Source organism: Jaculus jaculus, chromosome 8 (assembly GCF_020740685.1).
Source record: "Jaculus jaculus isolate mJacJac1 chromosome 8, mJacJac1.mat.Y.cur, whole genome shotgun sequence".
Taxonomy (NCBI): Eukaryota; Metazoa; Chordata; class Mammalia; order Rodentia; family Dipodidae; genus Jaculus; species Jaculus jaculus.
This window is the reverse complement of record NC_059109.1, coordinates 24,053,620-24,079,044: the sequence shown is the minus strand read 5'-3', so window position 1 is coordinate 24,079,044 and position 25,425 is coordinate 24,053,620. Positions and strand designations below refer to the sequence as shown.

At 36.4% G+C, this 25,425-nt stretch overlaps 1 protein-coding gene across 1 annotated transcript in view; it reads right to left on the bottom strand.

The window, feature by feature from the left end:
• Positions 1 to 25,425, bottom strand: part of Lmbrd1 (LMBR1 domain containing 1) — a 102,959-nt gene that overhangs the window by 32,457 nt on the left and 45,077 nt on the right. The window contains exons 4-9 of the mRNA XM_004653065.3: positions 22,834 to 22,931; positions 22,167 to 22,234; positions 16,399 to 16,487; positions 12,031 to 12,104; positions 2,465 to 2,590; positions 147 to 299 (exon numbers count right to left, since the gene is read on the bottom strand). Of these exons, the coding sequence (XP_004653122.1) occupies positions 147 to 299; positions 2,465 to 2,590; positions 12,031 to 12,104; positions 16,399 to 16,487; positions 22,167 to 22,234; positions 22,834 to 22,931 (608 nt within the window). The remainder of the gene's footprint in view (positions 1 to 146; positions 300 to 2,464; positions 2,591 to 12,030; positions 12,105 to 16,398; positions 16,488 to 22,166; positions 22,235 to 22,833; positions 22,932 to 25,425) is intronic.

Below are 25,425 nucleotides of genomic sequence, written 5' to 3'. Positions count from 1 at the left end.
TGGTTTAAACTACCAAGTAAGACAGCTGTGATTCAAAAATCCCAGCTCCATGCTATGCTGTAATATCTTAGAAGGAAAACTTATTCTAAGAGGACTCTATAAACTTGCAGAAGAATGACAGCATAATTTGTTAAAACTCCATTTACCTTCAAGGGACGCAGAACACCACAAAATTTCGTCCACCAGCTGTTTTCAATGAATTCTAAGTGCCTCTCTCTTTTCCTAAGTGTTCGTAATCTTTCTTCAAATTGCTTTAAGGCACGTTTATCCCTTGCTGGCAAAGGTCGGCCATCTTTGCTCTGCAAAGAGAACAAAATGAACCCCCCTTTTTTTTCAAACCATGAAGGTCTTAATAAAATACCAGATTTAGCAGATCAAGCAGCAATTTTTATAAGGTTGGACATTCTTTAGGCAAATTGTAAACTGAAAATAAAAACTGTCAAGTGCAATGTAACAAAGCCGAACTGATGTATGAACTTGTATTGTGACCTTTCTTTGGTTCCTGGATTTCCCAATATATGATAAAGATGTATGGACATAGTAATTTGTAAAATTACCCCATAAGAATACTTCTTTACAAGAAATGTTAGCTACTATATACTTTAATTGTTCTCTGCTCCTCCCATGTGCCTCCTTGATTTGACCCTGCCATCACCCTGCTTTCAGCCAAATGGCTCTTTCTTTGGGTGCCACCTCTGCTCACATCAGTGGCACAGGGTGATCATAGCTGAGCACAAGCAGAGCCTTGCAAACCATTGCTGCACTGCTACTTCCCTAGCTCCAAGTACACTTGCCAACATGTCATGCTTTTTTGGCCAACCTAGCTGATAGGTAAGTTTCATCTAATTTTATAGGATGTTGTATTAATTACTTACTTTCCTTATTGCTCTCACAAATACCTGACAGAAGCATCTTAAGGAAGCAAAGTTTTATTTTAGCTTATAGTTCAAGAACATACAGTCCAACATAGAAGAAGACATGGACAAAGAGGGTGAGATAACTGTTCACATGACCTCTGTAGTCTAGAAGAGGATAGGGATGAATGCTGGTGCCCATCTAGCTTTCTCCTTATACAGTCCAGGGCTCCAGCTCATTGAATGGCACACCACCCTCCTTTTGGACGAGTCTTCACATTTCAACTAATCAGAGCTAGAAAACTCCTCAGAGACATGCTCAGAGATTTTTTGAAAAGAAATCCTGTTCCTGTTAAGATGAAAAGTTTACCTATCACATACATTTTCTATAACATGATATCTTATTATTTCCCTGCTTGAAATCCCTGCCTTTAAATGTTTCTGACTGGGAATACTAATAACTGCTAATCGTGAAACAGATGGAATATAAATTTGCTTTCATTGGAGAACAAGAAAAATATTTGCACAGGACTACATTTTAGTAGTACAAAGATAGTAACAAGATGTCTAGTGTATGGAGATTAACAAGATGTCTTTCATATCCCTGCCATGTTCCAATAGGAAGTGTCTATGAAGATATAAACACGGTGTTCTTTAGCATAAGGTAAGGCATCCTAACCCTGAAATCACAGCATGAAGTAAAGCTGCAAAAAACTTCTGAGACTCTCAGAGTTATAAAAATCCATTTACGTTTGAAATTTCCTGGTTATTCTGACCAGCCACCGTCTTCCATACCTTAACTTCATACTTCTCTAACTTTAATCATGCAAGAGAATCATTGGAAAAATTTTCTAAATCAGATTTCTAGGCCTTTCCACTTTAAAGTAGAATTTCAGTGATTTCAGTGGTGTGAGTAGGTCTAGGATTTGCATGTCTACTGATTCTCAAGAGCTGCCAGGGCATCCAGAAACCAACTATAGCACACAGGACTGTATTTATTATCTTCACTCCTTTAAGTCAAGTGCTATAAGTGCCCTGGGTACTATCAAATGAATCCCAGAAAAGGGATATAATAATATTTACTGGAGATCAGAGGGAAGACAGACATGAGCAAGCAGTCGCACATTCCTGCTGTCCAGGTGAGAAAGTTGCTCCCACTACCATGCCTTCCCCACCATGAGAAGACTGAATCCTCAATGCATTAGTCACAACAAACCCTCCTGTACTGAGATTATATATAAAGAAAAAATTCATTGTATTTTTTGAAATTCATATAGCTGGCAAATGATTAAAGGCAATCTTTAAAACTTGGATAAAAGAGATAGAGTAAAATATGTTCCATATAAACTCAGGATGACTGGGAGCTGCTGTCTTGATCACATACACAGGTTTTTTAGGTTAGTTGTTAGAATACTGATAGAAAAGCTCCAACTGCCAGAATTTCATAAGAGAAGGGACATGATTCTTGACAATATGTTGCAAAAAATTGAAAAGATGTAAAAAATGATGGGACCCCCAATGGCAAATTTAAGTCAGAAAGTAACTCAAAGATCAGGTAATTTCCTGCTTCCTAATGACAAAAAACCAAAAAACATAAAATGGCCCCATACTTTAGATTTAATGGTCTGAATGTGCTGCTCCACTTCTTCAATGTCTTCCGTGTTCTCCAAGCGTTCATAAGTGGCACTTCTCCTTCCTTTTATCAGATTCAAAGGTAATGCTGACATGCCATAGGCCTAAAAGAGACATTTCAGTGCTTTAAAAAATTGTAAATGTAGTATATATAATTTTTAGGTTAGGAAATATGTCCTTCAGAGACTGAAGATGAGCAGGAGTGACAGCATAATCATCAAGGAACACATATATGGGAATGAATAGCACTCAGTCTCACTGCTCTTTTATTTACTTCACACTTACATTTAAATAGCTACAATTATAACACTAATTATTGCTCAGTGGACAAGGTGAGTATTTAATGTAAATACAACAACTTATCAAAATAATACTTCAGACCAACCAAATTTAGACAGTTGAGTTAAAAAAAACAATTCTAAGATTCTTTTCTTTGTTTTTATTTGCTCACGTGTATAGGAACATCAGGGCCTCTTGTCACTGCAAATGAACTCCAGGTACATGTGCCACTTTTTGCATCTGGCTTAATTTTCACTTGTTTGTGTGTGTGTGTGTGTGTGTGTGTGTGTGTGAGAGAGAGAGAGAGAGAGAGACAGACAGACAGACAGACAGACAGACAGACAGACAGACAGACAGAATGGACACTACAGGGCCTCCAGCCACTGCAAACTCCAGATTCATGTGCCACCTTGTGCATTTTGCTTACTTGGCTCCTAAGGAATCGAACCTGGGTCCTTTGGCCTTGCAGGCAAGTGCCTTAACTGTTAAGCCATCTCTCCAGCCCTGCATCTGGCTTTAAATGGGTACTACAGAATTGAATCCAAGACAGCAGACTTTGCAAGTTCATTTAACGAAGCTTCAAGAAAAAATATTTTAATATATGTGGTATAAAGAATCTAGCAATTATGTATATAATTTATTTTAAATCCTACATACTTATAACCAATACTTTTGTTGATCTTTAAATACTTTGCAACAAGTAATTGTCAGCAGTTAGAACAAATATACTATTTTATGTATCACTCAACTCCATATTCTAGTCTGAAATGGTAACTCTGAATTATAACCATTAATATAACACTCAACTGCATATGCTCTGTGGCCACTATTCAGGAACATTATTGACCTTAATTCTTTAAGAAACAGTGACAATTATCACCTCCTGATTCCAACATATTCTGAAGCAGATTAAGCTCCTAATTTTAAATACATTTTGTATTTCTTCTGAGCACACAATGAAAACACTTCACTCAGTCTCCCAGTCCACTGGGTAGGCCATGAGATTTGGGTTCACATCTCTCTTTTTTTTTTTTTTATTTTTCGAGGTAGGGTCTCACTCTGGCTCAGGCTGACCTGAAATTCACTATGTAGTCCGAGGGTGGCCTTGAACTCATGGTAATCCTCCTACCTATGCCTCCCAAGTGCTGGGATTAAAGGCATGTGCCACCACGCCTGGCTTTGGGTTCTTTTTTTTTAAATTAATTAATTAATTTATTTATTTGAGTGTGACAGACACAGAGAGAAAGACAGATAGAGGGAGAGAGAGAGAATAGGCGTGCCAGGGCTTCTAGCCTCTGCAAACGAACTCCAGACGCGTGCGCCCCCTTGTGCATCTGGCTAACATGGGACCTGGGGAACCAAGCCTCAAACCGGGGTCCTTAGGCTTCACAGGCAAGCGCTTAACCGCTAAGCCATCTCTCCAGCCCTCAATTCTTAACTTTAACTCCATTCTGTGCTGAATGGCTCTGAATGCCTGAGGTTATGAACTTGAATACTCTATACTGCTTCCCTACGAATCTTTTAGTCAATACTAACATGGTCCTTATTTTGATTCCATTGTCAAATAGTATATTATTGAAAATTTCCTGTTTTGCTGACTTCACATACTACAAATACATGCTCTTCCCAAAGTGATTTCACTCTAACACTCAGATTAGATTATGTCATTCCTCTAATTAATATCATTTGAGATTCTCCAGGACTAAGAACATTATTCAAAATGTTCTCATAGGAGATACCAGGATTTTGGGAAGATATCTCTGACAAATACAGACACCTGGTCCTGCTTTAATCAGAGCAATTCTATTCTCATATATATATGAATGAGAATCTGTGTGTGTGTGTGTGTGTGTGTGTGTGTGTGTGTGTGTGTGTGTTTATCAGAATTTCATTACAGGTTTTGTAAAAAGTAGTTTTGCTAATACTTTCAAAATGTGAGATGGAATGATTGCCTGGTCTTATAGAGAGACTACAATTACTGTAATCCTGCATACCTAAAATTTGGTACTCTCACCTCATGCTTCACGATTGTTCACTATTCTTAAAACATTCCAGTTTTACATTACCTCCACATTTGTACAGCACATACTTTACTACATTTAGTTCCCTCTTTGAATGCCTACTTAGTACTCCATTACAGAATTGCAGTGTCCTTCAGGTTTCATATTAATGACATACTTGATCTGTCACTAGTGTATCAGACTATGTGACATATTAACCAGCTTCCTAGTCTTTGTCTACCTTTATTCGTTTTTGTTTGTTTGTTTGTTTGTTTTTTGGTTATTCAAGGTAAGGTCTCACTATAGCTCAGACTGACCTGGAACTCACTCTGTATTCTCAGGGTGGACTCGAACTCACAGTGATGCTCCCACCTCTGCCTCCTGAGTGCTGGGATTAAAGGCGTGAGCCACTATGCTCAGCCCCCTCTACCTTTATTCTAAGAACATTTAAGGTCACAAAACAATTTTTCTAAGATGCATTTTACCAAATATCTTTTGAAGAGAACTGTTAAGTAATTTGAAGTTATTTCTTTGCATAGAAATAATGCATTTTTTAGAAGAGGTGGGCTGAATTTCTAAATAGCTTAATGTAAAATATTTTGTAGAATAAAGATATGTAATTGGTAACAACTTGTAGTCACATGAGACCAAAATACAATACCTTTCTCTGAATTTTCTTATTTGAAGATAACAAATAAAAGAAAGTAACCTTTGGCTTACTTACCAAGCTTTTTAGCTTGCATTTAAAAAAAATATTTATTTATATATTTGAGAGCAACAGGCAGAGAGAGAAAGAGGCAGATAGAGAGGGAGAATGGGTGCGCCAGGGCCTCCAGCCACTGCAAACAAACTCCAGACACATGCACCTCCTTGTGCATCTGGCTAACGTGGGTCCTGGGGAATCAATCCTGGAACCAGGGTCCTTAGGCTTCACAGGCAAGCGCTTAACCACTACGCCATTTCTCCAGCCCTTTAGCTTGCTTTTAAATTGCATTTTAAGGTTTTAATGACTCTCAGAAACATTTAACTACAATATTTAGATTTTTAATAAGATAGAAACATACATCTATAAATATTAGGGTCTCTAAAAATCTTGAATTGAACTTCAGACTTGAGAAAATGTACAAAAACATTTTTTTCTTGCTTACTACTGCTCTCTAGTGGATTACTGGAAAATCCACAAGGCTAAAGCAAATGCACAATAGTTTAAATGTGTCTGGCTTAGCCCTAATTGCCTCCAATTTTGTGTTTGTTTTACTTCCAAGGATAAATCACTACCCCAAATGTTTAAGCCTATATGTGTTATCTACAAATATTTTCTTACACCTTAAACTCCTCAACCTAGAATGGAACATGTTTTGTTCATGGCACTGAGTTTCCAATTCACAACTGTTAGATTACTGATGAGGTGAAACAACAAGTAGCATGTGTACTTTAAGCAAACATCTTCTATACATTCGTAAAACCTACTATTCAATGACATATGTGCTGCTACAACTAATGAAACAATTCATTTAACAAGTACACAAGACTTCCAAGTATTTATTGATTATATGATCCATGCATTTTTGCATATTTAACATCCCTGAAATTCAAATGCATCATGACTGCATCATGACAGTAATAGTATCTTTTAATCAGTGACTAAGCAAAAATCCGGACTTTGTTACAATACTCCCACATTCACAAACCTAGCTGTAGTCAGTGAACAGTCATGTCCCAATGAGTTACATGCAATGCTGGGATACTGAGCTTATTTGCCAAATGTATCTTATGAGATAGTTATTATGATCAAATATTGAAACAAAAAGTTAATTTACAAAGAGAAAGTAACAAAAGATGCATAAGTAGTATGTCTATTCACTATAACAATGAACATTATTCTAGATTATTTTTGCAAAGCAAAAGTAAGAGCTTTATGTTCTTAAGAAGGAGAGATATTCATTTAGAGGGCATTATATATTTCCCTACCTAGGTATATGCAAAGTATTACCTTTCAGGTGGCAGAATAAAAAGCAACAGAATTACTTAAATTTACATAATGTATATGTTAGCAGCTTCAGAGTAGAACCCAGAAACAAACTTCATTATCCTCTTGACAGCTTAAGACAACATCATGTAGTAAAACACAGGTATAAATAACCAGTCTATATTCAATGTAAATACACTGGGACAATATACTTATGATTTATATGCACCTTCGAGGGCATCTTTAAAGACTTACTGATATGAATATGCAGAAGAGATTTTAGCAGCCTCATCTCTACAGGTACCTCACTAGCCCATGACTTCATTATCCTCTTGACAGCTTAAGACAACATCATGTAGTAAAACACAGGTATAAATAACCAGTCTATATTCAATGTAAATACACTGGGACAATATACTTATGATTTATATGCACCTTCGAGGGCATCTTTAAAGACTTACTGATATGAATATGCAGAAGAGATTTTAGCAGCCTCATCTCTATAGGTACCTCACTAGCCCATGTGATACATTATGCATGGAAATATCATTATTCAACATTTCCCCACTTGGTGGCACCAAAAAATTTACAATACTATACTGCTGCATAGATATCTGTCCCTACAGGTTTCATTTGCTTAAATCTGAAAAATAAACAATTCCTTTTCAACTTGGGTTTAAAACAGTAGGTACACTAAAAACACAGCTTGAAAATCTTCTAAAATGGAGTGCACAATTATTTGACTATGCCTTAAGACATACTTTAGGGTCAGAATCTTAGTAAAATTTAAATAGTCAACTAGCAAATCCACATCTGACTAACAATGTGCAAAAGTGACTTTAGATTCAATGCAAAAGTTAGTTACAAATTCTGTAACAGACATAATTTTACATTTACTAATTCTGTATATTCAGGGATCAAGTACTCTAGGTCTTAAGTTCCCAGTGTGGGGTACACTTTGGTTAAAATTAAGTCCCTTCTCCCTATGAATATGTACTTACTCTTTTTCACACACTGCTCTACAAAAGCCCAATTTTAAACTTTTCTATAAGAAGTTTAAAGAAAATATTGTGCCTAAACTACAAAATTATTTAGTTACCTATTTACAATAAAACCACCTGGTAAGTGGCTTCTTTCAACTTTTTTTGAAAGATTTTATTTTTATTTATTTATTTATTAGAGATAGGGAGAGAGAAATTCCATGGCCTCTAGCCACTGTAAACAAACTCCAGATGCATGTTCTACTGGCTTACGTGGGACCTAAAGAATTGAACCTGGGTCCTTAGGCTTCACAGGCATGTACTTTAAACACTTAGCCATCTCTCCAGCCCTTATTTCAGCTTGTACTAAAGGTTTTGATGAGATTTTAGTTGATTTTAAGCAATTACTGCCCAATTTGAGCAAATGGGGAAGCTAGGGACCACATGTCAAGCTTCCTACAAAGAATCATAACTAAAGCTTGACTATCCACCATCCTTTCTTCTTCCTGTAAAGACACATGACTAAAGCTCAGATATCCATCATCCTTCCTTCTTCCTATGAAGACTCATCACTGAAGCTTGGATATCCACAATTCTTCCTTCTCCCTATAAAGACTCATACTCATGACCAAAGCCTAGCTGTACATTGTTTTTTTTCTTTTATTCACTGTACTGGGAATAAACTTGGCCAAACTGTGGCTTAGCTGCAAAATATTATCTTACTGAATTTTAAGTATATTTTAATGGTATTTGCATATTCATTTTTTCATTTATTTATTTAGTTTTGTTTTAGAAACAGCAAGAGGGAAGCAAGAGAAAGAGGGGGAGAGAGAATTGGCACATCAGTGACTGCAATAGAACCCCACATCTTTGTGCCACGGAGTGGGTACGTGCAACCTTGTGCTTGCCTCATTTTTGTGTGTCTGGCTTATTTCTGGAGAGTCAAACATGGGTCCTTAGGCTTTGCAGGGAAGAGTCTTTACTGCTAAGCCATCTCTCCAGTCCTACATATTCATTTTCTATCCAAATGCTTCCTATTCCAACAAACCATCTTTCAATGGCTACTGCCTCTGAGTTGTTCATCTATGAATAATTTGTTCTCACTGATCATGAGTCTTGCTCTGTACATGTTGTTTACTTCCATTGGGGAAAGAGGAAGAGAGTATAGCCTGATCCATATGAAACTCTGTTATTTCACCAAGTTAACAGTGACTACTTCTCAAGTAGTCAGCAGATTCTAAGACTTAATGAACTATTGAGTTAAATCATCATAACCATATTACTGAAACATTTCTACATTAAAGGCAAATAAGGAAGTAGGCTAAGGACTCATGGAATTGAGATGCACAATTATGTCTCTGCATCAAGCACATATTTTACTGCTTATGCCCCTTAAAGAATACGTAACTCCTAGGTTGCTTGATCTCATGCTATTAGAATGAAATTTCTCCCGTGGCCTTAGGCCTTAAATGAACCTTCCATTCTTATTCTGCAAATCTTCCCTGTCTTTTCGGTTCTTAGTCTAAGTCTCAGCACAAGGTCTTCTGTTTTATCACTGTCCTTAAACTCAATCTGTTGTATTATAAACAAGTATCTTTAAGGGCAATTTAACTCAGTATGATTATTGTATTTTGCTTAAATGATTAATTTATAAATTTCCAAAGATTCAATCTGAACAATATAAAACACTTTAAAATATTTCTCTAGACAGTAACATTGTTCCTACAGGGCAGCTGTCTTTCAAACAGTTTCAATAACCACACATTTCTTCTCCTTCCACTTTACTCTTCTTTTTAAAAAAAAATATTTTGCAGGTGTGGTGGCACACGCCTTTAATCCCAGCACCCAGGAGGCAGAGGTAGGGGGATCACCATGAGTTCAAGGCCATCCTGAGACTCCATAGGGAATTCCAGGTCAGCCTGGACTAGAGTAAGACCCTACCCCCCCCAAAATTTATTTATTTATTTATTTGAGAGGAGGGGGGGTGGGCACACCAGGGCCACCACTAGCCACTGCAAATGGAACTCCAGACATATGTGCCACCTCGTACATTTGGCTTTATATGGGTACTGGGGAATCAAACCTGGGTCCTTAGGCTTTGCAGGCAAGCATGTCAACCACTAAGCCATCTCTCCAGCCCTCCACCCCTCTTTTCTACAGCTTATTTAATTTACACCTAGCCAACTGACATCTTAAACCTTTTAATAGCTTCTAATCTCAATTAAACTAAAATCAGAAATTTTAATCATGGTCTATTGGGCTCCATTAAGACATAGCCTTTCAGTACCTCTTATCTAAATTTCTTCCTCCCTTCCCCATTTTAACTGAGCTCTAGCCACAGTGGCTTTGTCTTCTTGCTATAATTTGAAGATCACATTCCAAGTGCTTATCTCGGATCACTAACTTTTCTATCAGTTTGCTTTCAACCCATTCAGTTCTCTGTTCGAAGGTTGGGGAAGCACTCCTGACCTTTGACAGTAGCCACAGCCTCCAAGACTACTATTGTATATTCCCATATATGATCTTACTGTTCTTCACAGTACTCATGTTGTAGAGACAATTCTCCATAGGTCTTCCATTCAGGTACTACCTGGACCCTCACCCTTTTCTAATTTCCTTGCACTATTTTTACAGCAAAGTTTGTGTGGCAAACAGCTGTGGTAAATACAGGAAGCACCTTATGGAACAAAGGGCAGCCAGGTTTATTGTCCATGTAAAAGACTAGTTTCCCTAAGCTCAGAGTTCTTTTTCTATAATGTACTCCACTGTGTACAGGTTTTCTGACTCTACTCACAGTTTCTGGTGGAAACTGAAACCCTGTAAACCAGCAGAAGACAATGTCAATCCAATCCTATTCTATGGCTGTAAAGTCTCATCTCTGACTCAGAAGTCTTGCACCTTCTCAATCCACAGGACTGTGGCAACCTCAAGTCTGGTAAAACCACAGGCAAACTCCTAGTCCTTGACAGGGATATAGAGTGTTTTTTCCTTCTGTACAATGGTTTCTCTAGAGAGAGCACTTTTATAAACAGTATCTTGTGACCTTCAAAAAACCTCTGGTGAGGCTTTTACAATTTCCATTTACTCTAGAATATACTTATTCAAGAAGGTTAAACACCAAATCAAAATTACCATAACAAATCAGTCACAGAATAGCAATTAGAGCTCCAGGCTTTTTTAAAAGACAAATAAGGAACATGCTGCATATATGTCCTAAGAGACAGGTAGATAATTACCATTGATATCAAACAGCAAATACCTTATTACTACTAATATATAATCTATCAAGTGAATATCTTATATACTAGCATACAAAAGCACAAAGTTGACAATGAACAAAACTGGGTATCCCATAAGCACCTGGTATTGAAATGCATGTATCTTAATTATACATATGACACATGAATAATCATACGATTCTTAGTAAATTCTGATATTACACTAACAGCCCATTTCTTTTATGCCTAAAGGAAGACATATTAGGAAATTGTCCAAAAAATGTTTCCAAATTGAACAGTATACATTTTTATAAAAATTAAGAATGCTCTAAATAGACACTTTATTTATCTATAAGCTTCTATATAATTTAAATGGTATTGGTAACAGCTTTTTGTCTCTTTCTTTCTTTGTGCAAACCAGAAGTAGTTTGTATATAAGTCTGTCAGTCATCTATAATGACCTGCCTTGCAATTCCAGAGAAACATAAAGAAAATAAAAAAGTGCTAGAAAGAATATTAGGTTTAATATACTAGAAAAATAATAAACTATATAAAGTATCTGGTTTTAAAATCTCTCTACACAAAATATGATGAGTGGAATTTTGGTGTTTATATATCATTAATTCTACACTGCACAGTGTATAACCTCTTGCAAGTTTATAATTACAAAATTCATTTCTGGGCTGAAGGGATGGCTTAGCAGTTAAGGCATTTGCCTGCAAAGCCAAAGGACCCTGGTTTGATTCCCTAGAACCCACATTTGCCAGATGCACAAGGGAGTACATGCATCTGGAGTTCGTTTGCAGTGGCTAGAGGTCCTGGCACACCCATTTTCTCTCTCTCTCTCCCTCATTCTTTCTCTGTCAAATAAATAAATATTATTTAAAACTTCATTTTTGAATATTAAATTTTATAAATGTAGATAAAATCATTGTGACTAACTAGACCAGGCTTTCCTATCCTCTTAAGTAAAGAAAACTGAAGAAGAGAGGATCAAAATATTAAAGAGAGAAAAAGAACTAAACTGAACATATCATTAAACAGTTAGTTTATATGGCGATTCTTTAATTTTAGCCCAGTCATCATCATTCCACTTACTGTGTAAGTTATGGCTGCCAACATTCCAATCAAAGTCAGAGAACTAATGGAAAATGACAGTGCAGCTAAACCATCTGCAAAAAATAAGAAAATTTGTTAAAATGTACACATGTACCAATCAAATGTTTATATTCATATCAATAAAATCTGGAAAATAAGACTCCTACACGTGAATGAATAAAGCAAATACATCTTACCATGTCCTCAAAGTGCTAATCTAAGAGAAGAGCTCTTGCAGAGTTATCATCAACTATCCATACATGATCCTTTATCTAAGATTTTCTTCCCTTTACTTCTTTTTGGACTTCTTTTTTTGTTTGTTTTTTGTTTTTTTGAGAAAGAGAGAGAATATGGGCATGCCAGGCCTCTAGCCATAGCAAATGTACTATGCATATGCCACCTTGTGCATCTGGCTTACGAGGGACCTAAAAAAAATCAAACCTGGGTCCTTAGGCTTTGTAGGCAAGTGCCTTAACTGCTAAGTCATCTCTCCAGGCCTCCCTTCACTTTTCAGAGTCAACAGAAAAATTATTGTTTAATTATTGGGACTAAAAAGAAATCAGTAAAATATCAGATGTTCAAAAAGATGAAAAGATTGCCTGACTTTTTTTCTGGAAAAAATATTGATAAGTAACACTAGAGAGGAAACCCCTGCCCTTCACTATTATTCCCTTTGCCAGGCAGTCTTGATACTTCTATATTATTTTAACTTTTAAAATGCTTTTAATATTCTATGCTAAGGTCTTTATAGAGTTTATGTTGCTTTTTAACTTGAGACCATTAGCTTGATTACCTGGTAGACAAACTAGAGCAAACACACAGACCACAGATACAAATTAAATGCTAAACTGGTGAAAACTAGCTGCTGGTTGGGAGTGTTGGGTGGAGGAACTGCAATTCTGGCATGGGAGAAACAAGATGAAAAGCTGGAGGACACTCTGAGCTACAAAGTAAGACCTAACATCAAAAATAAACCAACAACAACAACGAAAATAACAACAAAACTCCCAACAACTAAGCAACCAAACTGGATCAGTAACATTATATTAGCAGGCTGGGTTTAGAACATTAAAGGGAAGTCCATGAATGAGGAACTACCATGGAAAAGAAACATATCACATAAGAAGATATCATGAGAATCTATGATTGAATAGGAATAAAAACTTTTCTACATGTAATGTAGTTCCCATTAGGCTTATACTGATACAATTTAAATGCAGGTTCTATGAGACCAAATATAATGTTTTCATTAATTTACTGTTTTAACAGTAAGATTTTTATGAATATTAGTAAAATGAACTAAAATGATGGCTTCTTAAAAATCATCCCAGTTTTTTTTTATATAAAACAAGAGCAAACTGCTACAAATTTACAACTAAGACAATTTCTTAAGCCATAATTTTTAAAACTGTGTTTTATTAAATCATGTGAGTTATTTGCTTGAGCTTAAAATGAAGCACCAGTATAACATGTTCATACCACTAGGACAGTCTGCCATCAATGTAGTAGTTATTTTAAGGAAACAACACTTGTAAAAAAACATACTGAAATCAAGAATATAAAATGTGACAAAAGCCAGAATTCATAAAATAAATATTATGCTAACATATTTAGTCTATCAAGAAGTTAGTTACTAAGAGTCAAAATCATATGGCCCAAGGATTCAGAATCTATTATTAAGAATTATTCTTGGGCTGGAGAGATGGCTTAGCGGTTAAGCGCTTGCCTGTGAAGCCTAAGGACCCTGGTTCGAGGCTCGGTTCCCCAGGTCCCACGTTAGCCAGATGCACAAGGGGGCGCACGCGTCTGGAGTTCGTTTGCAGTGGCTGGAAGCCCTGGCGCGCCCATTCTCTCTCTTTCCCTCTATGTGTCTTTCTCTCTATGTCTGTCGCTCTCAAATAAATAAATAAAAAATGAAAAAAAAAAAGAATTATTCTTTTATGGGTAAAGGATAACTAAGCTTGTTGAAGACACTGAATATATTCTCTTCATAAAACAGTGTCGCTATCATGGGCATGTACATAACTAGATCTTTCTGAAATAGAAATTGTGATATACATTCACAGAATGTAATACAAATTGCTACAATAAAAAGGAACCAAAGGCCGAAGAGATGGCTTAGCAGTTAATGCACTTGCTTGGCAAGTCTAAGAGCCAGTGTTCCAGTTCTCCAGATCCCACATCCTATAGACAGACACCAAGTGACTCCAGATGCAACGCCAGGCATCGCCACAGGGGGTGCCTACGACTGGAGTTTGTTCACCGAGGCTGAGGCCCTGGCATGCCCATTCTCTCTCTGGCTCTTTCTCTCTCTGTCTCTCACAAAATAAATAAATAACAAACCAAATACACAAATTAATTTTGAACAGTGAGAAAAATATACACAAAAAGTCATGACATACAATTACACTCAAAAATTTTTTTTAAATATTTTATTTATTTGAGAACAATAGAAAGATAAAGGGGGGGGAGAGAGAGAGAGAGAAAGGGAGAAAGAGAGAAAGAGAATGGGTGTGCCCGGGCCTCCAGCCACTGAAAACAAACTCCAGATGCATACACTACCTTGTGCATCTGGCTAACATGGGTCCTGGGGAATTGAGCCTCAAACCAGGGTCCTTAGGCTTCATAGGCAAGCGCTTAACCGCTAAGCCATTTCTCCATCCCTCATAAAATTTTTAACGGGCAAACTAATATACAGTTGAAATTGCAAAACTGAGAAAGGATTATTAATTGAATATGCACATTAAGGACATTTCTGTAGGGGTGGATATGTTCTATCCCTTGACCACAATCTCCAAAAGGTGTATGTGGTTTTGGTACACATAAAGCATATATTATGAAAAGATTAAATATCTTTGATGCCTGAAACATGCGGAGAGGTGGGATGAAGGTAAATGACACCAGGACGGTGGAATAGTTGGATGACTATTTGGACCTAAAAATACTGTATCTAGAGGAATATGCAAAATGTATTCTTGAATGTGGTACTTAAGTTTCAAAACAAAAAGTAAATAAAAGGTAGCTGAAGAAAATGAGGTTATAAAAATTACAATAATGTTACCTACCTAATCATTGATTTGAGTTATACCAATACTCAGAGACTATTATAATAAGTAACAATGGGGCTGGAGAGATGGTTTAGCAGTTATGTTTGCCTGCAAAGCCTACTGACCTGGGTTGAATTCTCCAGTACATACATAAAGCCAGATGCACAGAGGCACATGCATCTAGAGTTGGTTTGCAGTGGCTAGAGGCTCTGGAACAACCATACTTTCTCTCTGTGTCTCTGTCTGTAACTCTCTGCTTGCAAATAAATATTTTATAAAGAAATAATATAAAATAATGATTAGAACAGAACAGTAGCTATTCAAAAACATTAATGGATTAAGAGCAAGAAAAGAAGCAATTTATCTTTCAACAGTAAGATCAAGGTTCATAAATCTTGACAATTCATTCATTAGTAGCAGACACCAGTCCTGCAATCCTTATTCTTGCTGGTATCAGCAAGATATTAATGGACTACAATTTACACGATGAAATTTTAAGTGAAAAACAAGAAAATTAAGATTTTAAGACACAGCTCAATCATTGTCAAAACAGCTGGAGACACAGGACAGACGGAAAGGCAAACACAACTCCAGGTCAGCACAGTGTTTATAGGAATACTATCCTAAGTCCCTTCACAAATAGTTACAAGACATGGGAAAATATATATATATATATATGTATGTGTATATATATATATATATACATACATGTTTAACTTTCTTACCTGATATATCTTTCTTATGCTAAAGGTATTTTTCAATAATTAAACAATACTTTTAACTTAATTCTTGGAACCTACTTATTTTTTCCTTTCAAAACCAAGGTCACATTGATTAGCTTAAGGAAAAAATATCAAGTAAGGCAACATCAAAATATTTTGATGAGACAAATGTATAACAAAACATTAATTTATATGAAGCATCTATAATTTATAATCTGCATAAAATGTACTTCATCTCCAATTATAACATAGGGCTTCTCTTACTAGTTAAAATTTTAAATAAAAACCAATATATCCAGTATTTTTCTTTAATGTATTATTCTATATTACCATCAGAACACAGTGAAATTACAGGACCTTTGCTGCTAAACTGTTGAAAATTCAGGTTTCTTTTTAACAGGACAGTTTTAAGCAGTGGTCAAGAAAACAGCTACACGCCAGCCGGAGCACTCTTCCACACATAGCGCAGAGTGTGAAAAGTGGACTGCAGGGTTAAACTCTTAACTATTAAAAAATCCACTACTTTTCAAAAGTTACCAAATAACACAAAATATGAATTGCTATGGACTTTTTTCTTCTCTATTTTAAAGAATACTTACGACTACTTCCCAGTTCTTCAAACAGAAATTTCACTTTTTCCCACTCAGTAGAGTTTTTGTTACTGGGAAGATTCAATGGAACAAAGGCACTGCAAAGGAGAAAAGGACAGTTCACAGGCTCACTTATAAGTTAACAGCTGAGTAAAAGGAACAAAGATCCACTTTTCCTCTGAACTTCTACCTGACACTGAGGGGTATGAAGGATGCCTCTTATTTATGTATTTACTTTATCACAAATTTGTTTTGGCCCATGGTTTAAGTAAGGGTTAAGAACCTGTATGCTGAATTAGTAGAACAGAATATAAGATAATAAAATTATTTCAATTTATTTATATGCCAAATAAAAGAAAAATATCACAAAATTAGTAAACATCACATGGTGGAATTAAGAGTTAATTTTTCCTTTTCTTCTTATCATTTTTCATTATTCAAGATTCTATCTAATACAAATGAAGAAAACAGTATTTTATTTTTGAATCCACAGGTAAACAGAGACCACGGAGATAGAAAAGAGCTAGTAGTTTCCTAGGATTTGCTATATATTAAGAGAAAATAAAATTAATGGCTGATCTAGCCCAAACCAATCAACAACAACAACAGCAAACAAATACGCGGGGACCATGGTAAAGGCCACTACCCCTTGAGTTAAATGTGTAGAAAATCAGCAGGAAAAATAAAATTAACACTAATATCTAACTGAGTTTCAATTATGTACAAAGTAGTAAGATGGTCATTTTTATAAAATGGAAATGACGAATTAGTTCAAAATATATAAAAGCATTTGCTCTGGTAATATTTTCAAATAAAAAATCATTCTACAATTTTCGTTTTAAAATGTTTATGCAACTTTCATAAAAAGATGGGTGGGTGCTGGAGAGATGCATAGCAGTTAGGCAGTTGCCTGAGAAGACTAACAACCCAGGTTCAGCTCCCCAGAACCCAGGTAAGTCAGAAGCACAAAGTGACGCATGTGCACGTGGTCTTGCACACATCTACTGTTTGACTGCAGTGGCTAGATGCCCTGGTGTGGCAATATCTCTCTCTCTCTCTCATAAATAAAATAAATAAAAAAGATGAATGGAATGAGCACGTCAGGAGGTTAAAGTTCACAGCCTGGGAACAGGGGTAGATTCAAATTATTCACATTGCCTTGAGTTTTCTGAATTTTGGAGACTAGAAAGAAAAGTAACGAAGCATAAAATATAAAGCACCCACTGTTTATTATCCAGCACTAATATCAAACAAATAAAAGATTGACCCCCAAATTAATAAATAACTTATGCTTACTATATACCAATAATGATATTAACCATAATTTTAATATTAAGACTTAGTAGAAATATAAGCAAAAAAACTATTTACATAATACCACTCTGTACAATTTAGACATAACTTTTTCTGGATATTACATGAAGTATGTTTTAAACTTTTTAGTTAAAAATAATCAAGTCACTCTGGGAAAGGGAAAAAAACTCTGTTAGTATCACCTAAAATACTTTTTAAAATCAATATTAAAATATTCAAAATCAGTATGTACAACTTTTAGATATGCCAATGCATGGTGCAGAGGTGGAAGAAAATGCTAGTTAGCCCTTGCTTTTGACAACACTTTCACAATCAAACTCTTGAGCATTACTAGCCATTCAAATATTTAAATAAGAATGACAACACAGGAAATGTCATGTGACCAAAAATTTAAATGAAAAGTTTTCTAAGTGATTCAAACTGTAAACCAAAATGACTTCAGAAAAGTAACCACATTGAAGAGATTCAGAGAGTCAACATTTAAGCATTTATCATTGTAGGAAGAAACTAGAGCACAGACTTAAAGCAGGTTCCTTTACTGCCATGATTTTATTATCTAAAAAACAGACCCAAAAATATTTCACAAAACCTAAGAAAAGCATCCATGAGCAGAATGCAAACTAATTACAATTAAATCCTAAAAGCTCAGAAGAATACTCCAAACATATACCAAGCAACACATTAGAGATAGAGACCCAAGAGCACAGACACTGGGCCTCACTAAGCGCCCTCACAGCCCAGGCTTCAACAGGCTTAAACAGGGCTGGGCTGAGACAGAAGACTGGAGGGCAGAACAGCAGCTGATGGGTATGAAAGCATGTCTGCTCATAGGAGGCACTGGTCAGGGAACCCAGCAGTCCTGCATCTGTCCATAGAAATGAACACCTCCTTGAATACAAGGATAAGTGAGACAAAGGAAGATGCGACACCTCAGATCTGAGGAGGGAAGCAGCAGTTAACAGGACCACCCAGCACTAAGTCAATGGTGATGGTATAAGAATTCCAAGCTCTTAGGATAGATGCCATCAAATCATGCCAATATTTTCTTTATTTGTCTTCTCAAAACCATTGAGCACAGAGCAGTAAACAAAGAATTAAAGCCTAGAAACACTGACTTTTCCCTCACAATCTGGAAAGTAATATGGCTGAAAATTTGCTTAGTTAAAAACACTTTCAACTCATTCTGACTTGCTGAATTAGCTTAATACAAAGTATCTTCTCAGCAAGACACAAAGAAAGGGCTAATGAATTTCAGTGGATATGAAATAGAAATGATAAATTCAGCAGAATTGAAAATAAGATTTTCACCTCCTATACTCAATCAACAAGTCAAGTCCTATTTATCTTCCAAATGGCTCAGCAGTCTTTCTTTCTGTTCTCAGTAACTATCCTCATCCTGATTCTCATCTCTCACCTTAAGTATTATAATGACTACCTAGCTGATCTTTCTACCCTGCAACATATCATTCAGCAATACAAGCCTGTCCCTTTCCATGCAACCGTGGTAAGCCTGCAACTGTGAAAGAAATGCCATACATACTAACTGTCCTTGGTTCACAATCACAATTATATACACATCGTTATTGTCTTTTGATTACTCAGCAAAACAAAACTCAAAGTTTCTTAAACAATGCATGTAAAACTTATAGTCTACTTGCCCTGTCTACCAAAATAACATATTACTTTTCTGGCCTTTGTGGACACATTCAACCCCCATTTGTTTGTTTCCTTGTTAGTTTGAGAAAGGAAGGTTCAAATTCATATTCTTGTTATGTTAGTCTTCAAATATATCTGGCTAGTTTTAGACTTGTGGCTAATATATTTTACAGACAGAAATGTGTCCCCTAGTATTTAACAAAATATACCTTGAAGCTTTACCCTCAAGTGCTTAGATACAGAGTCTTCAGGAACATACGTAAGATGGAGTCCTTACCCTGTGAGAATAATGACCTAAAAAGAAGAGGACTCGAAACACCAGCCGGTGTTCTACAGCTACATTATGAAAGTACACAGTGAGACATGGTCATTCAAGACAGGAAGAGAACCATCATCAGAAATCAAACATGCCAGCACCATACAATTATGGCTTCTGGATCTTCAAAATACTAAGTGTCTACTGATTAAACCACAGCCTGTGGCACTTTGCTATGGCTCCAGAAGCAAACTTGTGTATGTGCTGTTCATCTGTTTTTTTCAGCAAGTTGGCTGATCAATTTCCACTCTATCTCAATTCCAATACTTCTAAGGGGCTGGATAGATGGTTAAATGGGTAAAAGTGTTTGTTGCACAAGCATGATGACCCAAGTTGATCACCAGTACCCACTAAAAAGTTGGGCCACACACGCCTGTAGCTCCAGCACTGAGAGGGGTGAAGACAGGTGCTCCAGGTTCAATGAGAGACTCTGTCTCAAGGAAAGAAGGCCAAAGAGCCATAGAGGACACCCAATGTCTTCTTCTGACTTTAGCATGTATGGGCACAGGGTGTGTCCATCTGTGTACACACTTGCACATATTCCCACATGCACATATACAAATATTTCTCAGGTCTTCTGATTCTGCAAGGGAGAATCCGAACTTATATTCTAGCCCCAACACCTGGTGCTTATCTCTTACTGGAGAACTTCAACACTGTAGTTTATTGATTTATATATGTCCCCAGAGGAACCTGGAGGCAGAGAACATGAACATCCCACATGCAGCCCTAAGACTAAGCATGAATACAATACACAAGTGCTCTAAAGATATGTGATCTATATAAATGTTCAACTTAGTCCACATCTTGGTAATAAAAATTCTCTACAATTTTATTAGCAAATAACCTTTTTAAAAATATTAGAAAATCACTCTAGTCCCAGGTTGGATTTGAACACTTTTATTGTAACAATTTTGGCTTATGTATTGTCTACAATTAATTCAGAGCCACAAGAGGATAGACCAACCATAGGCTAAACAGACTGTAAATCAAAAATGCTTTCTACTTGATCTTTAAGTTTGCTCATCTCTGTCCTAAATAATAGGTTTAGACAAGGAACTTTCATGCCGTCAAAGAAAATGAACATATATGGCTTTCTTTAAAGGAGAAAAAAAGACTTTAAAAACATACATTCTGAGGCTGGAGAGATGGCTTAGCGGTTAAGCGCTTGCCTGTGAAGCCTAAGGACCCCAGTTCAAGGCTCAGTTCCCCAGGTCCCACGTTAGCCAGATGCACAAGGGGGCGCACGCGTCTGGAGTTCGTTTGCAGTAGTTGGAAGCCCTGGCGTGCCCATTCTATCTCTCTCCCTCTGTCTTTCTCCCTGTGTCTGTCGCTCTCAATTAAATAAATAAAAAATGAACAAAAAAAAATTTAAAAACATACATTCTGTAACTAAGACTAATAGCAAAGCTCTAAAGGATTTTCTTTTAGTAAGCACTCTATTTTGCCACTATATGGTGGGCAAAAAGCTAGAAGCATGACTAGATTATAAAATATTTGTACTATGAGAACTTTTGGACTTAGAAGAAGTTATTAAAAGTCGGGCATGGTGGCACATGCCTTTAATTCCACCAGTTGGGAGCAGGGGTAGGAGGATCAATATGAGTTCAAGGCCAACCTGAGACTGCCTAGTGAATTCCAAGTCAGCCTGGGCTAGCAAGACGCTACCTCAAACCCCCCACACATACACAAAAAAGTTACTAATCAATTTGCTTTACACACTTCACAAATTACTTTTAATGGTTTTATTTATTTTATTTAAAGTTACTTATTAAAACACCAATATAATTATAAGCAAAAGTTTTAAGACATATTAGCACTTGATATATTTCCAGTATTAAAAAAAGGAAGAAATCAACACCTATTTACAAAGGTTACGTGTCTGCTGGCAAACAAGGGAAGATTTCAGATGTATAAGCAAGTGTGTAAAATTTTATCAGCATTATTATAAAAAATAAGTGAAGAATTAAGGGAGGAATGTACTTATAGAGATTTGACTGAAGGCTATAACACAGAAGAAATATCGACAATTTAGTCTTTAAAGGTTTTTTTTTTTTTTAAAGGTTATTTTTAGTAGCTAGAAAACTAAGCATCATACATGACATGTCATGCAATTGTCCCTAGAAGACCATGTCAATGAAGTATCCCATCCTCAGGGAGCCAGAAGTCAAAGCTAATGACTCACTGTCCTGTCCCGATGCCCAGAATACTGTAATGACAGTGTTAACAGTGCAACATTAATAAGAAATGGGTAATTTATTTGTGTGAACTAAAGCACACACTATATGCATGATGTATGTGTGTGTGTAGGGTGATCTGCAGTCACATAAGCACACAATGTCTTAGATATGAACAACAGAAAAAGTGATCCCCATCCTTTTCAAAGTTTGTTTTGTTTGTCTTGCCTGGTTTCTCTGAATAAACCTTTTGTCATTTATTATTATTCAAATAATTCTATCTCCATTGTTACGGCAAAATAATTAAGACTTACCCAACTAAGAGAAGAAGTGCACAAATCACAGCAAATCCCAATGTGTACTTGAATGCCGTTTTAATTTGCTGAAGACCAAGGAAGGAAAAACATCACTTAGCAGGTCATTATATGAAAGACCTTCAACAGGGTAACAATTACACAAGCATATAGACAGATATACAAAGTGTCCACGCTATGTTTTATATAGGAACAATATAATAATTATATATACACACACACACATACACACACACACACACACACACACACACACACACACACACATATATATATATATATATATATATATCTTTTTTGAAATAAGGTGTCACTATGCATCCCAGACTGGCATCAACTTGCAATCCTTCTGCCTCCATCTTCCAAGTGCTGGGATTACAGGTATATGCTACCACATCCAGTTTGTGATGGACATTTAAATCTATCTATAACATTCATCATGACAGGTAGTATTTTAAGCATTTTATATGTTAACTCACACAACTACAGGTGCTCTAATCCCTACTTTAGACAGGAAGCTGAGGCCCAGTAAATAATTTGTCCTAAATCCAACCAAGTCCTAAGTGATTAAACAAGGACGAGAATAAGCAAAGCCAAGTCCTATCATCCTAACAAAGAAGAGCATGTCCTCCCACTGAAATGAACCCTCCAAGTGGAGATAACTTACAGTGCATTTATTAGTATCGTCATCATCCTTCTCTTCGTAATAGAAGTAGACAAAAGGGATCCAGAAGAACACACAGAACAGTATCACAGAATATAAGGCTGTGGGAATAAATGACAAACCAAGTCTTATTCAATAGGTGCTAAATCACAGTTATCTGTCTACAAGTATGCATACACAGATGTGTAGGCATTCACACTTACCACACTGATTCCCTATAAGCATAAGTTCATCAGTGTATATTGTATTCAAACAACCTCTGCTTCCCTCATCCCGTGATCATAATAGTACATCATAATTTAATTTCACTATAGGGCAATTTATAACCAAACTGGTCATCACAGTGAGATCTAATCTCAAGTTCTTATACACTAACAACAGTGCCATGGATCGCTTATAACAAGTCACACACTGACTTTTGTGCTCATTCCAACTTGATGTTTGCCACTCCCTCTGGCAAGTCAAGGAGTCAGCTATCAATGACAATGTCACTTTGATAGAAACAATTTTCCCATATAAACACAAAAATATTCAGGATTAGAAAAACAATCTTACACAAAACAAGGTGTAAAAAGGAAAGAAAAATAGCAGAACAGTAAAGTTGAGTCACAGCTTACCAACAGGAAATACTTCACTGTTTTAATTAGTGTTAAATGTGAAATACTTTTAGACAATAAAAATTTTAAACAGTCAACAGCCAAAATATCATATACTGAAAAAGAAAACAGTACAAATAACTTCTGGATACTTAATAAGCCAAAGAAACCTGTTTGTAATGTTTGCCTATACGTACTTATTTGCAGATACATAAACTCAAGAAAATACCAGTATATCCTTACAAACCAAGTGTAAAATGGAAAATATCAGTACAACCTTAATAAACAATTATACAACATAATCATTACATCCCTTTGTAAAAGAAAGTAATTTTTGCCAGTTCACACACATTGGAATGATTATTATACTCCATGTAATGAAGAACACACTGCTAGGCATGGTGGTACATGCCTTTAATCCTAGCACTCAGTAGGGAGAAATAGGAAGTTCACTGTGAGTTCAAGGCTAGCCTGAGACTATATAGTGAATTCCAGATCAGCCTGGGCTAGAGCAAGACCCTACCTTATTTGCAATGCTGAAAAGCTGAAAGTAGATAGCCAGAATACTGAAAGTAGAAAAGCTTAAGCAAATATGGGGAGAAGGGACAGGGGTAGAATTAACCAAGACAAAGAGCATATGAAAAAGCCATATGTAAACTTACTACTTATTTTTTAAGCCAATTAGAAACATAAATTAAAAGAGTTTGAAGAAAGGTACCCTGTATAGGTGTGCAACATGGCTCCCACAAGCCATAGGTTATTAAAGGAAAAATCCAAGTATCAAGGGTGAGATACTACCCAGTGAGCTGTTGGTCACAGAGGACTTTGAGGATCTTAAACAATATAAACCGTTGTCATTGTTCTTGTTTCTCACCAGAACTAGATGGTATAACTCTTATCACTAAGGATACCACATGTTTTGGCTACAGAACATAGAGAAGTAAAACTGGAAGTGACCTAAATCTTCCTTACTGCTGGCCAGCATCCACAGGGCCAGCAGGTGCTAAGCAAGTATTGGGAGAGAAAGATTTTCAACAGTCTTACCCAATGGTGTACCTTCCATGCTACACAACTGAACTAAGCAGGCAAGATATGCTCAGTGGCATGTCTATTATATGGGTAAACAGTAGCTGTCTTATTAGATTTAAAGTTCATTCTACAGCAAATACTGAAATAGTCCTGATAATCTAGTCAAGAGCTTGTGGCTGGATGTCATAGGCCCTAGGAGGGAATCTATTGTGGTTCTTTGGCTAAATGGAGATGGTACACCCATCAAACTGTCTTCTTCTAAACATTATGCTTATGGTCATAGATTAATGTTGCTCCCAGGTTTGGTCAGAGAAACTTCTCTTTGTTGTTGATGGTAACAGTCTTGGAACACTCAAAATTTATCAAAGTACTAATAAGTGACAGTTGAATGTTTCAGTTCTAAATGGGACATCAATACCAATCCCTCCAAGGCTTAGAGAACACTCAGGAAGAGGAGGCACAAAGAGTGTAACAGCCGAGGATGGGAAGGACTATTGTGAAATGCTGTCCTCCAGATAGGACAATCTTTTTTGTATTCATGAGCTCACAGTAATTGTGACTACCTAAACAAAATCTATGCAATATTGGGTCCATCAACATTCCATCATAATAGTGGAGAAGCTTATGCAGTTCCCACCCCTCCCTCCCTGAGGAGATATTGGCAGTTAATGGTTGTTGGGGGCGGGGAGAGACATTCTTACATTCTTTTCATTGGTAAATAGCACATGGTTCATAACCCATCCCTAACTATGTCCGTGTAAGCAACTCTAATTAAAGTCAGTGAGTCAAGAAACAAAAACGCCAAGGTAGTAGGGAAAGGTTAGGAAGAAGGGGTTCAGCCATAGGGAGTAGGACATAAGGGAAAGCAATGGAAGTGAATAAGATCAAAACACATCATGTACATGCACAAAATATGTCAATAAGAAACTTTTTAAAAAAGAATAAAATAGAAGAACTAGTTGGAAAGAGG